This window comes from Thecamonas trahens, assembly GCF_000142905.1.
Source record: "Thecamonas trahens ATCC 50062 unplaced genomic scaffold supercont1.23, whole genome shotgun sequence".
Lineage (NCBI taxonomy): Eukaryota > Apusomonadida > Apusomonadidae > Thecamonas > Thecamonas trahens.
Window position 1 is genome coordinate 74,247 of NW_013657657.1, and position 16,242 is coordinate 90,488.

Here is a 16,242-nt window from a genome sequence, read left to right on the forward strand (position 1 = left end):
GCCCCTCCGCCCACCTCCTCCCCCCCCCACCCCCCACCACACACACACACACCCTGCCCTTCCTCCCAATTTTCCTCCATCCCACCACCACTCACCCAACCGCACGACCTTTTCCTGCAGCAGACGCAGAAGCCATCGAAGAAGCGTGACGATCTGCTCAACATCCAGGCTGCGGCACAGGCGCGTTGGTCTGCGGAACAGATTTTTGAGCAGGATGCCAAGACGGACATTCCTGCCGGCGAGAAGAACAAGTACCTGGTCACCTTTCCCTACCCGTACATGAACGGCCGGCTCCATCTGGGGCATGCCTTCTCGCTCTCCAAGACCGAGTTTGCGGTCGGCTACGAGCGGCTCAAGGGCAAGGACTGCCTCTGGCCGTTTGCCTTCCACTGCACCGGGATGCCGATCAAGGCATGTGCCGACAAGCTCGCCTACGAGATCGCCACCTTTGGCAACCCGCCCGTGTTCCCGGCCGACGAGCCCGAGGCCGACAACGCCGACGAGGCTGACGGCGCCGACGCGGTGGCGTCGTCGTCGATGCCGGGCAAGGCGCCCAAGGGCAAGCAGCGGTCGAAGGAGAAGACCAAGGGAACCGGCAAGAAGTACCAGTGGAACATCATGCAGGCGCTCGGCATTCCCGACGAGGACATTCCGGCCTTTGCTGACGCCCAGCACTGGATCGACTTTTTCCCGCCGCGGTGCCAGCTCGACATGCAGGCGTTTGGCGGCAAGATCGACTGGCGCCGCTCGTTCTACACCACCGACGTCAACCCGTACTACGACGCCTTTATCCGGTGGCAGTTCCGCCTTCTCAAGGCGCAGAACCGCATCGAGTTTGGCAAGCGCCCGTGCGTCTTCTCGCCTAAGGACGGCCAGCCGTGCATGGACCACGATCGTTCGTCCGGCGAGGGCGTCAAGCCGCAGGAGTACACCCTCATCAAGCTCAAGCTCCTCGAGCTGCCGGCGTCGGGTGTCCTCGACGCGCTCGCCGACAAGGCCATCTTCCTTGTCGCCGGCACCCTCCGCCCGGAGACCATGTACGGGCAGACCAACTGCTGGGTCGGGCCGGACCTCGAGTACGGAGCCTTTGCCCTCGACGCCGACGCCTCGGAGGTCGTCATCTGCACCGACCGCTGTGCCCGCAACATGTCGTTCCAGAACTCATCGCCGGTCTTTGGCGAGGTGAACAAGCTTGCCTCGCTCACCGGCGCCGACCTCCTCGGCCTCCCGCTGGAGGCTCCGCTCGCCTCGTACGAGCGTGTCTACGCCCTCCCCATGATGACCATCAAGCCGGGCAAGGGCACTGGCATCGTCACCTCGGTCCCCTCGGACGCTCCCGACGACTTCCAGGCCCTCGAGGACCTCAAGCGCAAGGACGCGCTCCGCGCCAAGTTTGGCATCACCGACGAGATGGTCCTCCCCTTTGAGCCCGTCCCCATCATCGACATCCCGTCCATCGGCAACCTCGCCGCGCCCATTATGTGCAAGCAGCTCAAGATCCAGTCGCAGCACGACCGCAAGAAGCTTGACGAGGCTAAGGAGATTGTTTACAAGAAGGGCTTTTATGAGGGCGTCTTCCTCGTCGGCGACCACGCCGGGTCCAAGGTCGAGGACGCCAAGGATGCCATCCGCGACGCCCTCATCGCCGACGGCAAGGCCTTCAAGTACTGGGAGCCCGAGGGCGTCGTCGTCTCGCGCTCGGGCGACGAGTGCGTCGTCTGCCTCGCCGACCAGTGGTACCTCAACTACGGCGACCCCGAGTGGAAGGCCCTCGTCGCCAAGAACCTCTCCTTCCTCAACACCTACCACGCCGATACCCGTGCCAAGTTTGAGGCCACCCTCGACTGGCTCCGCGAGTGGGCCTGCTCGCGCTCTTACGGCCTCGGCACGCGCATCCCCTGGGACGACGAGTGGCTCATCGAGTCGCTCTCCGACTCGACCATCTACATGGCCTACTACACCATCGCCCACATGCTGCAGGGCGACATTGGTGGGTCGAGCCCGGGCTCGTCTGGCATCCCGCCCGAGGCTGTCAACGACGCCCTCTTCAACTACGTCTTCCTCGGCTCAAACGAGACGTCTGATCTCGCAGACGGCGTCGACGTGGCCGCTCTCGACGCCATGCGCGCAGAGTTTGAGTACTGGTACCCGGTTGACCTTCGCGTCTCGGGCAAGGACCTCGTCCCCAACCACCTCACCTTTTTCATGTACAACCACGCCTCCATCTTCCCTCAGGACAAGTGGCCACGTGCCATTCGTGTCAACGGCCACCTCAACCTCAACGGTGACAAGATGTCCAAGAACACCGGCAACTTCCTCTCGCTCCGCGACGCCATCGAGACCTACTCGGCTGACGCCACGCGCATCGTCCTTGCCGACGCCGGCGACGGTCTCGACGACGCAAACTTTGAGGAGGCTGCCGCCAACAAGGCCATCCTCCGCCTCACCGCCTTTGTCGCCCTCGTCGAGGAGACCCTCTCCGGTGACTTTGCCACCCGTGATGCCGACGCCGACGCCTCGGCCACGCCCGACATTGCCCTCTTTGACAGCATCTTTGCCGCACACATCGACCGCACCATCCACGCCACAGACGCCGCCTTTGCCGACGCCCTCTACCGCGAGGCCCTCCTCTACGGCTGGCACGAGTTCCAGTCGACTCGCACCGCCTACTGCGACCGCCTCGGCTCCGCCGCCCTCCCCTCCAAGTCCCTCATCATGCGCTACATCGAGGCCCAGGCCCTCCTCATCGCACCCTTTGCCCCGCACACCGCAGAGCACGTCTGGGGCCTCCTCGGCAACTCAGAGTCCATCATGCGCGCCTCGTGGCCCGTCGCGAGCGCCCCGGACCAGGCTATCCTCGCCGCGGACAACTTTATCAACACCTTCCTCCACAAGTGCCACCGCCACCTCGACCGCCTCGCTCGCAAGGAGGGCGTCACTGTCTCCAAGGGCACCATCTTTGTCGCCCGCGAGTACCCGCCCTGGCAGGTTGCCATCCTCGAAGCGCTCGCCCCCATGTACTCGCCCGAGGCTTCGCCGGACGCAAAGGGTCTGCCTTCGCACTTCCCGACAACCGCACCATCGCCAAGACTGTTGGCAAGCTCGCCGCCATCCCCAAGAAGCTCAAGAAGAAGGCCATGCCGTTTGCCATGAAGTGTGTCTCTGAGGCCAACGCCACAGGCCCCGATGCCCTCGCATCCACCCCGTCCTTTGACGAGTTTGGCATTCTCACCACCGTCAAGGATTTCCTCAAGGCCTCCTTCTCCCTCGACGATCTCTCTATCGAGGAGGCGCCCGCCGACTCCAAGGCCCTCCCGGGCGAGCCGGACTTTGCTTTTGAGTAAAACCTCTCCCCACCCCGCGTTGGCACCCCACCAACCTCGTCACCCATGTAACATAAGCCGACCGCTTCGCAACAGCGTCCTTGCCTCGACCGGGGCTGCAAACCCCTCAGGGCCGGCTGCCGTACAACCGTTCCTGGAAACCACACAACGTGGACCCGTGGAACCCCCCCCCCACGTCAACCCCCCCCCCCCCAACCTTGTCTCATCCCTCCCCACCTGCCCCGAAAGCATGCTATCCGCCCAGCACTTCATACTCGTATTCCTCGTGTGCATTGCGGTGCTTGGCTAGCACCGCATACTCCCGTTGCGCTTGCCATGTCCCCATGTGCTTGATGTAGGGTTGATGGACTGATGAAGGAAATATTTGTTTCGCTCGGCTCCCCCCCCACCGCCCTACCCCCGCCCCCGCCTCCCATGTCAAGCCACCAGCTCGCGAACCGTTACATGCATCCGCATGTCGCACACACCAGCAATCACATACGGCTAGTAGACAAGCTGGTCGACCCAGGAGTCGCTAGCCCTCGGCCGCCGTAGGCGGCAAAGAACTATGATGAAGGATGAGGCGTGATGGCGAAACACTCGTTTTTCGGCAAAAGGCCTTTTCTGGCGCAGCACCCGAGCTCGTAACTTCATCGGACCTCTCCCCACCGCATCCCCCTGTACCACCAACATCTGTGCCCATGCCACTCCACAGCGAGCTCGAGACCCCAGAGAACTTGCTTGCCTATTCGGTTGACCCGCTCCTTGCCTCGCTCTTTGACTTTACCCTTTCCGTCGACTCCACGCCTCCGGACAACGGCCGAATCTCGCCGCCCATTCCGCTGGCGGTCGATCTTCCCCCTTTCCTGCCCATTGCCGGGCCAACACCCCAGCCCCGGTCAACCGTAACACAAGGAGGCTATGGCGGCGCCACGTTTGAGGTCCGTGAGCCGAGCTCCCACTCGCCCGCACAGCGTCCGTCGGCGCGCCGTTGCCGCCGGTCGCGGCGGACCCGCCGCCGTATGCAGCCGCGGAAGGAAAATTCGATTTTCAAGTACGCGCGGGATGTAGCCAACTCCCTCGCAGACTATGCCCTCCTCTCCGACCACTCCTTTACCATCTTCGAGCTTGCGACGAATGCTGACGTCCCACCGCGCCGCACGTCTGAAATCCTCAACATCCTCCGCGGCCTGGGCATGGTCGCCCGCGTCTCGCGCCGCTACCCGCTCTGCTACCGCGTCACCGACGCGTCGTTCGTTTCGCCGCGCTGGGATCCGGCGGCAGGCTTTGCCTCGCTCGCCCGCTTGGCGGGGACCGACGCAGCAAAGCCGCGTCAGGCCCGATCGTTGGCCAACCTCGTGGCCCCTATCCTCGCCGCAGTCGCCGCCAGCCCCGAGCCCATTTCGCTTGCCGGCATCATCGCCACTCTCGGCACCGAGTCGACTCAGCGCATCTCTGCCACTGTCCTTGTTCTCCACGCCATCGGTGCCCTGGTCTCTCCCCCATCGACCTTGCTCTACACCCTCCCTCCCGCCAGCCGTCACGCCCTCGCCGAGGCCAGCGCCAGTACCAGCACCAGCGCCAGTACCAGCGCCAGCGCCAGTACCAGCACCAGCGCCAGTACCAGCGCCAGCGCCAGTACCAGCGCCAGCGCCAGTACCAGCACCAGCGCCAGCACCAGCGCCAGCGCCACCATGGCCGCCACATCGTCTGCAGTCCAGTTCGAGCCCAATCGCTAGCCAGCAGGGGTTGTAATCTTCTCACAAACACACATACATACATACATACATACATTCATACATGCACATACAATCATCAATCCTCCTACTTCTGCCCATCTAAAGCCGGTTATCCATCGCGTGTCGCAAAAGGCGCGCCGGACGCAAACGTCGCGCCGGAACGCCGCGCCACCCACAACAGCAGCCAACCGCAAAACGCCAACAGCCACCACCCAACCACCACACCCAGCCACCACCACACCACCACGCCCAGCCACCGCCACCCTCACACACACACGCACACACACACACACACACACACACACGCGCGCACACACACACACACTAACGCACACAAACCATACACATACATACACACATATGTCGAGCGTGGACGCCCCCCTTCTGCTGTCCAGCTCAACAAGGGCGTCGTGGTCACCCTCGGCAACGGCAGCCAGCCCATTACCTCGGTACGCCTCCCGCCTCCTCCTCTCCCCGTTGACGACGAAGAGGGGGGTGCTCATTGCACAAAAATATTTTCACCACACTCACCCCCCCACACACACACACACCCCACACACACACACTTACACACGCGCCCTCTCTCTCTCTCTCTCTCTTTCTCTCTCTCCTCAGGCTATCGTCGCGTTCACATACTCGCAAGAGGTGGAGGTCTCGGCCGTGGCCCTGGCACTCGATGCATCGAGTGGAGAGCTTGTGGGAACGGTGCACTCAGCACAGGCGCGGAATGCTGCCCTACCGTCTGTGGTGCTGCTGAAGCAGACCGAGGCGCCGGCAGGCGCCACCGAGGCCTTTAAGGTCAGCCAGCTCCCACTCAACAAGCCGCACCTCCAGCTGTACTTTGCGCTCACGGCGTACACCGATGACGGGTTAGCCGCCATGTCAAGTGCCGTTGTCAACGTCTACAACACGAGCATCGCCTCGGCGCCGCCGATTCTCCTCTGCTCGCTCGATCTCTCGGCCCATGGCCGCCCTCCGTCGGGCACCACCGCCCTCCTCGCCGCGCGCATGCTCGCGGTTGACATTGCGTCCAACGCGCTCGCGCCCGCTGAGCCCGGCCGTGCCCGCCTCCCGCCGTCGCCGGTCTCGTGGGTCACCCGCTTCCATGCCCTTGTCCAGCCGTCACAGGCCCGCGACGACGCAGCGCTGGCAGCAGTCGTCGCCTCGTCGGCCCTCGACACCGTGCCCGACTCGGCCCTCTTCCTCTCGCCGGGCGATGTAGTGTTCTTCGGCGGACCGCGCGAGCTCCAGCTCGACGTCTCGTGGCACACGCCGGGTGCCGCCATCGTTCCTCCGCCACTCTCGCTCTCTATCGTCGCCTTTGACAGCACCGGCACCGTGGTCGGCGTTCTCTCCAACGCCGAAAATGGCGAGGTCCCGCACGAGTGGGGCATGATTGCCGGCTCGGGTCATGCCCTTGTCTCGGACGGTGGCACCACGTCGGCGCTCGTCGCGCTGAGCAAGCTCGAGCCGACTGCCGTCACCCTCGCGGTCATTGCCCACGGCGCGTCCGAGCTTGCCGCGCTCACCGCGTCAACGCTTCCGTCACGGGTCATGCTTCGCCAGGGCTCGACGTCGGGCGGCCCGCCACGGCCGGTCGCCGAGTTTGTGCCCTGCCTCGGCGCCGGCATCACTGCGTCGGGAATGGTCCTCGCCGTCGTCTTTCACGACGCCGGCCTTGCCAAGTGGTCCATGCGCGCAGTCTCGGCGCCGCTCCAGGGTCCTCCGCTCGCCGGCTACCTCTCGCAGATGAAGATGCACCTCAAGCACTCGCTTCCGGTGGCGCTCGAGCTCGACGCCGGTGACATGATCAACTTTGAGGGCCCGCGCCGGGTCTCGCTTGCTGTCGGCTGGTCGCCAGCCTCGGCCGATGCCACCCCGGTTGCGCTCCTCCTCTCGCAAGACGTCGAGCTGCTTGAGGCCGTCGACGCCTCATCGCCGGCCTCGCACTCGGGCGCCGTCACTCTCGCGGCTCGCACCACGTCGGCGTCGGGCAAGCCCGAGTTTGTCGTCGAGCTTCCGCTTGTCGCCGACGAGACTGCCTTTATTGTCCTCGCTCTGGTGGTCAACACCCGCGGCCGTGGCGCCCGCGTCGGTGCCGCCACCGCCACCTTTACCAACATCACCGGTGCTGCCGCCCAGCCGCTGGCCGTCTTTGAGTCCAAGTACCCGCCAGACACGTCTGCCGCCATCGTCTCGGTCCTCTCGCGCGACGAGGCCACCGGCAAGTGGACACTCAAGGCGCTCGGCCTCGCCTACAACTCGACAGTCCTCTCATACGACGCCATCATGCCACGTCTCGCCGCCGACCTCTCGGCAGACGTGGCGCAGGTCCTCGACCTCGGCCCGTCGGACGTCCTCGCCTTTCACGGTCCATCGACGGCCTCGGTGACCATGGCGTGGTTCGACGGTCCGCCGACCGGCATGCGTGGCCTCTGCCTCCTCTACGACCAACGTGGCTCGCTCCTCTCGTGGGTCGGCTCGAACAAGCATGCGCCGCAGGGCGTCTCGGCACTCGTCCGCGCCTCGCCCGACGGCGCCGTCGCCTACGCCTCGGGCCCGGGCCCGGCCTCGCGCACGCCGCGCGGCGCCACCGGCTCGGTCACCTTTGAGCTCGCCCTCCCGCACATCCCGCTCGACGTCGGCGTCCTCGTCTTTGCACTCGAGGGCGACACGTCCCGGACCGCCACCCCGTTTGCCTCGGTCTCGGCCACAATGGCCGTCCTCGCCGACGTCTCCGCCGTCGATCCAGGCCTCCGTCGCGACATTGGCCAGTACGCTTCGTACAAGCGCGGCAAGCACACTGGCATTGTCCTGGCCCTCCTCTATCGCGACGTGGTCAAGGTCGGCAAGTGGAAGTTCCAAGCTGTCGGTGACCCGGTCCGCGGCTCGCCGCTCCCGCTCATGTCGCGCATTGCCGGTGCCGCCGCTAACGTCATGGGCTTTGCCGCCGCCTCGCAAGCCGCCCGCGCCGCCGGTGCTGCTCTGCACGACGTCGCGAGCAACATCCAGGTCGACGACGTGTCTCCGTCCGCGCCGCCGGTTCCGGTCGACGCCACCTCGCTCGCCCTCCGCAAGGGCGACATTCTCTCGTTCGAAGGCCCCTCGCGGATTGCAGTCTGCTTCTCCTGGTCGCGCGAGGCCCGCCGCTCCGGCTCGGGCGGCCTCGCACCCGATGTCGATCCTGTCGCCCTTGCGTGCTACGCTGTGTCGGACTCCTCCGCTATCCTCGAGGTCATCGACGCCGACAATGGATCGTCGGCCTCGGGTGCCATCGTCCACTCGGTCCCACGCTCTGGCGTGCCTGGCGTTGAGTCATCCTCGTCGCTCTCGGGTCCATCGTCGCAGGGCTCGGGAGAAGAGACCATCGAGATCGAGCTCGCCGACGTCGACCTCACAGCCAACGTCCTTGTCTTTGTGGCCTCGTCGCCAACAGAGAGCGGGCTTGGCGGTCTGCGCTCGCTCAACGTGACGCTCACCGACGTCTCGGGTGCGTTTGAGCGGCAGATCTGCTCGTACCCGGTCACGTTTGAAGCCTCGTCATCCAAGGTTAATGCGCCGTCGCTCATCACTCTCCTGCTATTCCGCGACCCGGCGTCGCAGCTTGTGCTCTCGCAGCAGGCGCGGGCTGCGCCGTCGGCGCTCCTCCCGCCGGGCAAGTGGAAGGCCAAGACGCTCTGCTCACACGTCCGTGCTGTTGAGCCGCAAGACGTAGTCGACGCGTGGGCTCAGAGCCAGCGCGGCAAGGTCGCGCCAAAGCGCGTTGTCCTCAACCGCGGCGACGTGCTCGCCTTTGAAGGCCCCGACCGGGTCATCGTTGGCACCGGGTGGGACGTTGACGACAGTCCGCTGGCTGCACCTGAAGTCTCGACCGCCATCCTCCTCCTCGACGAGCACGAGCAGCTGGTCGGCGTGGTCTCGGCGAGGTCGCCGCGGTGGCCGACCGAAGACTCGCCGCTCTACGCGTTGCACGCGTCAGGCGAGGCTGCAGTGTGGCCAGCCTCGGTCCACGCGCCGTCGCTCCTCGACTCGGGTGTGGTCATGCACTCGGGCGAGCAAGGTCGCGGCGCTGACGCCGAGGCCGGGCCCTCGTCGGGCTCGCACGACCCCGAAGCGCTCTTTGTCGAGCTCGACTTGGTCCCGCCGCAGATCGCGCAGCTTGTCGTTGTGGTCTCGGCCTTCCGCTCGTCGTTTGACTCGGTCTCTGGCGCCTACATCCGCCTCATCAACGCGTCGTCATCTCCCAAGCGCGAGATCGCCATGTTTGACATCGGCGACCTCCGTGGCGACCACAACGCCGTCGTCATGTCCTCGCTCTACCGCGACTCGGAGTCGCCGGGCAAGTGGAAGTTCCGCGCGGTCGGCAACCACGCCCTCGGCTCGGGCTACGCCGACCTGCTCGCCTTTCTGGAACAGTCACGCCACGAAGTCCGACCGGCGACCCAGCACGTGCTCGCCCTCAACGCCGGCGACATGGTCCTCTTTGACGGCTCGCAGTCGGCCACGGTGGTCGCCGAGTGGGAACTCGCGCCCGGCTCGACCCTCCCGCCGCTCGAGTTTTCGGCGTATGTCTTTGACACCCGCGGCGGGCCGGTTGGCCGCATCGATGCCAATACCACCGCTGGTTGCTCCGGCTCGGTCCTCTTTGAGCCGCGCCTCAACGCGCCGCACCGCATCGCCGTCCGCCTCGACGCCGTCCCGGACTCGGTCATGACGGTCATGTTTGTGCTCACTGCCTTTGGCGCCGACTTTTCCGCCCTCAACAAGCTCACCGTCAAGCTCGCCGACGCCACCATCGCCTCGGAGCCCGACCGCGACATTGCCGCCTACGAACTCTTCGATTCGGCCCTCCGCGGCGAGCACTGTGCTGAGCTCGCCGCGCTGCTCTTCCGCGACGAGGAGTCGGGCGGGCGGTGGAAGTTTAAGGCCGTGGGTGAGGCTCTTGGCGTCGTTGCCTCGCCGGTCGAGCTCGTCTCGGTCCTCCAGCCACGGCTGGCGTCGGACCTTGCCCGCTCGCTCGCCCTCACCCAGGGCGACATCCTCACCTTTGAGGGCGCATCCAAGGTTGTCTTTGGTCTCGGATGGGACGGGGCGCAAGGCACGCTCTCGGCCTCGCTCCGCCTCACCGCCGGCGCCCTGCTCCTCGACGACAAAGCCGCCCTCTCCGAGGTCGTGTGGTCGGGCAACACCAACTCGGCGGCACAAGGCTGTGTCTCGTTTGTCGACGGCCGCATCGCCGCCGAAGTTGTCGACGACGAGCAGTTTGTCATCAACCTCGATCACGTCCCGCTCTCGGTCCGCCACATCTTCTTTGTCGCTGCCGGCTTTGAGGTCAACGACTGGCCGCGCGTCGAGCACACCTACATCCGCATGGCCGACGTTTCGGATGGCTTTGACGAGCGCGAAGTGGCCAAGCTCGACTTGCTCCGCTCCGGGCCGGGCGCGACGAACGCAGTTGTTCTCGGACACCTCTACCGCGAGTTTGACGAGCTCGACGCGGCACCCATGGCCGCCGGCGCTGGCAAGTGGAAGTTTATGGCCATCGGCCAGCCGGCCGACGGCACCACCTTTGCACAGATGCTGCCAGCCGTCCGGCCGTATGTGGTCGAGAGCGGCGGTGTTGTGGTTGCGAACAAGGGCTGCTGTGCTGGGTGCGTCGTGTCGTAAACCGATAACTCAAAGTGCATGCCTGGTTACTTGGCCGGTGTGTGGCTCGCCGGGCACGCCGTGATGTTGGCCTGGAGACGAAGGACGAGGTCGATGAGCTGCTGCTGCGAGAGAAGCCTGGGGTTGACATTAAAGTCGTTAATGACGGGCGCGGTGTAGCTCGCGCCGACCGACGACATCGACCGCGGGCGGTGGGCCGGGTCTGCCACCGGCGAGTACGACGGTGGAGCATGCGCAGGATTGGACGCAGGCGCAGGCGCAAAGGCCGGCGGCGAGGCAGTCGGCGGGCTGGTGTGTGCAGAGTGCTGCGCCGGCGTCGGGCCGAGCAGCGGATTGTGCCCCAGCAGCGGGTTGGACGACGTTCGGTTCATCGGATGGTGGGCCGGGGTGCGACCGGCGGCAGTCGCAGCACTCGCCATCGAGTGGCCGCCGTACGACGAGTGACGCCGCGGTGCACTCGAGCCGCCAGCGGCGCGGTGTGCGGCAATGGAGGCGCCGGCACCGGGTGCTGCGATCGATATCGATGGTGACGACGAGGCAAGCGGCGACGCCGAGGACGCGGCGTTGGCGAGAGCCGGGCCAGCCTTGGCGGCGATTTTGCGCGCCATGAGCTCAAAGACAAAGTTGACGTTGGAGGCCGTGAGCGAGGAGGCTTCGAGGAAGACGGCGCCGAGCCTGTCGCCGAGAGCGACGGCGTCTTCTGAGCGGACAACACGGCGGGCAGCCTTGTCGGCATGGGTTCCGACGAGAATGATGGGCAGGCCGCGGGTGGGTGCGCCCATGCGGCGGAGGTGGTCCATCATGTCAGAGACGACGGCAAACGACGAGGACGAGACGATGGAGAAGACGAGGAAAATGCCGTGGATGGCCGGTGATGCGGCAGTGAGTGCGGGGAGCGTGTTGGTGTTGGCCTCGTGAAGGCGCATGTGCTTCTGTACACCGTCGAGCGAGGCGACAACGTTGAACTGTTCGCGCGGATCGGGCGTCGTCGTGTAGCGCGACTCAAACGGCGAGCCGGCGGCGCGCTTGAGAAGTGCCGTCTTACCGGCGCGCTCCTCGCCGAGGACGATTACGCAGTACGAGTCTGCGACAGGGCGGGCGGCGTTGATGCGGCCGACCGCAGGCGCGGCGGCGGCGGCGGCGCCGACAGTGGCAGCGGCGGCGCTTGGAGCGCGGCTGGAGGCCGACATGGTGGCAGCCCGGATCGAGGCCGAGACGGTGGCGGTGTCGTCAAACTCGAGAGCAAGGTCGCCGTCGCCGAGGCGGGCGGCCGGGTTTGGACTGCCTCCGGTCGAAGAGCCGCCCGAGGCCAGGGCGGCGGCGGCGGCGGCGGTGCGGTACTGCGGATCATCGACGGCCGGCGGCGGGAGCGAGACCGAGGTTGACCGGCGGCGGTTGTTGAGGTCTTCGATGTGGGCCTTGAAGGTCTCCATCGCAGTGCGAAGGGCAGAGACAAAGGCCTTTTTGGCGCCGGCGGTCGGGAGTGTGATGACGTAGTTGGAGCCGTGGCGAACGTCGGCAAGCTGGAAGGTTGGCAGCTCGGTGGCGTCGTCGTTGATGACGAGGTCGCGGAGGATGAGCGAGAGCTTGTACTTGTAGCGTTCCTTGTTGGGCTTGGTGAGGACAAGCAGATCGTTGAAGAGGAAGTAGTAGCGCTCCTTCTCGCCGTTGAGGACAAACGGGCCCTGGTCGACCAGGCGCCGGGTCGGGTTGACGAGGCCCTTGGGCGCGGAGATCATCGAGTTGGCGGCAAGAACCACACCGCGCTTGGCTTCGTTGTCACGCTTCTTCTCATTGATGTCGTCGGCGATGGCGCAAATGAGCTCAAAGGCACGCTCGACTTCGGCACGGCCAGGCGCCAACGGGCCGAGCTCCTTGAGGAGCGCCCGGAGCAGGAGCGGGTACTTACAGATGCGCTGGATGGGCTTGATGAGAAAGTCGCCGGCGCCAAGGCCGCCAGCGGCGGCAGCGCGGGTGTCGCAGAACGCGGCCATGGCCGACTTTTTCTTGGCTTTGTCCAGCAAGTTGAGCGCGTTGACCTGGTTGTTACAGTAGTCCGAGTACATCTTGAGGTACTGCGAAACGTTAATGAGAGCGCCTGCAATGGCGGCGACAAGTTGGTCCTGCGGCGCATCCTTGCGCGCCGCGAGCAAGTCGTTCATGAGCATGGTGTTGGTCTCGAGCAGCGGCTCGATGGTCATAAAGATCTCATTGACCGTGGAGTTCTCCACAAACTTGGCCGCCCGCAGCGGCAAAATGTATTCGTTGACAATGTAGTGCAGATCCTGGACGTAGCCGACCTCGGTGTCGACGATTTCGTTGATGACAAACATGGCGTTCTTGGGTACGACCTCAAACTGCGAGGCGTCAAAGTCGACAATCTGTGGGGCGGTGGCGGTCGCGGGCACAGGCGCAGGAGTGGGTGCAGGCGCAGGTGCGGGCTCGGGTGTAGTTGCTGCAGGTGCAGGATTCAGCTGCGGCAGTGGCTTGGGCAGCGGCTTGGCCGCAGGCATCGCCGTCGACGTCGGCGTCGGTGCCGGTGCCGGCGCCGAAGTCGTGTCCCCCGCCGACGGATCGAGCGGCTGCGAGTCGGACATGGCCGAGCGCATGCGCGGCCACAGGGTGTCCGGCAACTTTTTGGGGAGTGCAAATCCAGTGTGGAGGAGCTGGTGGGCGAGGTACTGCATGACGACGGCCGAGGCGCTGTCGATGGGCTCATCGGGGCTGGCCTTGACGAGCTTGAGCAGACGGGATCGGTCCTTGTCGGAGAGTGGGGCAGGTGCAGCAGCCTCGCAAGCGGCAAGAACAGCCGCAGCCGAGGGACCTTGGGGAGCATCGGCAGCCAAGCGAGCATAGGTAGCTTCCCAGGCAGCCTGGTCCGCTTGCGAGTAGGGCGGATCAAGGAGACGAGGAAGCGGACGATGAGGATGATCGGAACGAGCAGCAGCAGCAGCATCAAGTGGAAGACCAGCCTGAGCCATAGCAATGAGACGAAGAAAAAGATAGAACTCTTCCCGAGAAAGATCACCAGAGGCAGTGGTATCCGCAAGAGACCATACAGCACGGAGTGTCTTCCGAGGAAGGTGCGTGCCACGGGAGAACTGGAGGACAGCCGTGCCAGAGATGGTTCCCTCGTCGCTTCCACCAGACAGTTCTTGGAACACCGCAGGATACACTGCAAGCTCCTCGGGGGTGAGGCTGATGGAGCTCATGCTTGTAGGGGGGGTAGGGAGGGGGGGGGGGGGTAGGGGGAGGGGGGGGAGGCGTGTTTCCGTGAATGGGGTAAAGTGGTGGGCGTTGCGGACAGGAGGGAATGAACGGAGGAAAGGGGGGAGGGGGGGGGGGGGTCGGCTACTGATCGGCTACTGATCGGCTGCTGATCGGCTGCTGATCGGCTACTGATCGGCTACTGGTCGGCTTTACGAGGGAGGAGCAAGTGCAGCCTCCAGCTCGCCATCCTCGGCAAGCTCGTGGGCAATGTCATTGCCGCCGATGAGCTTGCCGTGGGCGTAGAGCTGTGGGAAGGTCGGCCAGTTGGAGTAGGTCTTGAGGCCTTGGCGGACGTCGTCGTCGGAGAGGATGTCGAACGAGCCGTAGGTGATGCCTGTCGAATTGAGCAGCGTCACCATCTTGCGCGAGAAGCCGCAGCGCGGCTCGTCGGGCGTGCCCTTGATGAAGACCATGACCGGATGCGAGGCGATGAGCTCGGCGAGCCGGGCGTTGAGCGCGTCGCGCTTGGCGTACGCCGCAGCAATCATCGGCGCAAGCTCGTCATCTTCGGCGAGCTCGGCCATGATGTCGAGCCCGCCCACAAGCTTGCCCGAGATGTACAGCTGCGGGAAGGTCGGCCAGTTGGAGTAGGTCTTGAGGCCCTGCCGGACCGCCGGGTCTGAGAGGATGTCAAACGAGGCAAAGTCGACCGGCGCACCGCCCACGTCCACGCTCTGCAGCAGACCAATCGCCTTGCGAGAGAACCCGCACTGCGGCGCACTCGGCTCACCCTTCATGAACAGCACCACCGGCGCCGAGTCGATGATTCCCTGCATCCGCCGCTCGAGCTTCTTCTTTTCCTTGGCCGCAGCCTTGGCCGCCTCCTCGGAGCTCGCCGCGCCGCCCGCAGGCGCAGCACTGCCCGCGCCGCCCGCAGGCGCAGCGCTGCCCGCACCGCTGGTAGCACTCATGGCGTTGGCCTCGTTGATGATGCGGACGAGGGCCGGGGCGTTTGCGCCCTCCAGCCGGGCGACCTCCTTGCCGGCAAGAAAGACGACAAAGGTGGGGACCGAGACCACGTTGTGCGCAAGCGAGAGGCCCGGCACGTCCTCGGCCTCGACCCGCACATGGGTCACGTTCTCTGCAGGGACAGTGTGGACCACAGCCTCCATCTGGCTCGACGGGCCGCACCACGCCGCCCCAAAGTGGACCACCACAGGGCCGGCCTGGGCAAGCGCAGCCTTGGCCGCAGCCTCGGTCGTCGGCCGCAGAATCTCCGAGGACGACATCTTGTGTAGGTGTAACGGTGAGGGAGTGGGTGTGAGTGAAGAACGACGTCAAGTGTTGTTCTTGCCGAGAGGGCACCTTGGTCCGTGTCCGAGCCCGAGCCCCGAGCCCTGAGCTCTCCGACTCGGTCGCCGTGTCGCCGTCTCTCCGTGTCGCAGTTCCACGACCCGACCCAAACCAACCAACCAACTCTGCGCTGACGCAGCCATTGTCCCCCAATCCTCAACCCAATCCCCAACCCAAACCCGACCAGCATCTCTGCGTCTGCGCAACCAGATCCCAACCGCACCAGGTACAACCATTGCAACCGGATCCCCAACCCAAACCCGACCAGCATCTCTGCGTCTGCGCAACCAGATCCCAACCGCACCAGGTACAACCATTGCAACCGGATCCCCAACCCAAACCCGACCAGCATCTCTGCGTCTGCGCAACCAGATCCCAACCGCACCAGGTACAACCATTGCAACCGGATCCCCAACCCAAACCCGACCGGCACCTCTGCGTCTGCGCAACCAGATCCCAACCGCACCAGGTACAACCATTGCCACCCAATCCCCAACCCAAACCCGACCAGCATCTCTGCGCCTGCGCAATGCTAATTTGACCCATCCCCTCTCCCTCTCTCCACCTCATGGCGGCAAACGGAGCATTCGGCCGCGTCCTTGTGGGCGTCAAGCGCGTCATTGACTACGCCGTCAAGGTCCGCGTCAAGCCGGACAAGTCCGGTGTGGAGACGGTTAATGTCAAGCACTCGCTCAACCCCTTCTGTGAGATTGCTGTACGCCGTCGCTCCCTCCCTTTGTCCTTCCCCCCCATGCCCTTCCCCCCCCCCCTCCCCCCTCCCTCCCACCGCCCAGTCGCACACCGTCACTGCCACAGATCCCCCCCTCTCGCTCACTGCTCCCTCTCTTCACCCCCTCCCTTCCCTCCCCCATCCCCACCACCACCCGCATCACTATCCTGCCTTCCTTCTCCCCGCCCCCATCCATCTTCCCTCCCTCCCTCCCCCTTCC

The 16,242-nt window shown here is 65.2% G+C and overlaps 5 protein-coding genes across 5 annotated transcripts in view; 3 read left to right on the forward strand and 2 right to left on the reverse strand.

The window, feature by feature from the left end:
- Positions 1-3,317, forward strand: part of AMSG_05372 (leucyl-tRNA synthetase) — a gene marked incomplete at its 5' end in the record, with an annotated part of 3,725 nt that extends 408 nt beyond the window's left edge. The window contains one exon of the mRNA XM_013902344.1: positions 124-3,317. Coding sequence (XP_013757798.1) covers positions 124-3,153 — 3,030 coding nt within the window. The 3' untranslated portion in view covers positions 3,154-3,317. The remainder of the gene's footprint in view (positions 1-123) is intronic.
- A 707-nt stretch (positions 3,318-4,024) lies between these two features.
- AMSG_05373 (stress protein) lies at positions 4,025-10,745 on the forward strand (the record flags this gene model as incomplete). Its single annotated transcript, XM_013902345.1, has 5 exons — positions 4,025-4,171; positions 4,265-4,816; positions 4,885-5,031; positions 5,458-5,511; positions 5,678-10,745. The coding sequence occupies 5 exons, from the start codon at positions 4,025-4,027 to the stop codon at positions 10,727-10,729; spliced, it is 5,952 nt and encodes a 1,983-aa protein (XP_013757799.1). The 3' UTR covers positions 10,730-10,745.
- On the reverse strand, positions 10,679-13,941 carry AMSG_05374 (uncharacterized protein; the record flags this gene model as incomplete). Its single annotated transcript, XM_013902346.1, has 2 exons — positions 10,679-13,553; positions 13,794-13,941. The coding sequence occupies 2 exons, from the start codon at positions 13,939-13,941 to the stop codon at positions 10,756-10,758; spliced, it is 2,946 nt and encodes a 981-aa protein (XP_013757800.1). The 3' UTR covers positions 10,679-10,755.
- A 207-nt stretch (positions 13,942-14,148) lies between these two features.
- AMSG_05375 (glutaredoxin 3) lies at positions 14,149-15,228 on the reverse strand (the record flags this gene model as incomplete). Its single annotated transcript, XM_013902347.1, has 1 exon — positions 14,149-15,228. The coding sequence occupies one exon, from the start codon at positions 15,226-15,228 to the stop codon at positions 14,149-14,151; it is 1,080 nt and encodes a 359-aa protein (XP_013757801.1).
- Positions 15,229-15,839: 611 nt separating this feature from the next.
- Positions 15,840-16,242, forward strand: part of AMSG_05376 (electron transfer flavoprotein beta subunit) — a 1,284-nt gene continuing 881 nt past the window's right edge. Inside the window, exon 1 of the mRNA XM_013902348.1 lies at positions 15,840-16,007. Within this exon, the coding sequence (XP_013757802.1) occupies positions 15,861-16,007 (147 nt within the window). The 5' untranslated portion in view covers positions 15,840-15,860. The remainder of the gene's footprint in view (positions 16,008-16,242) is intronic.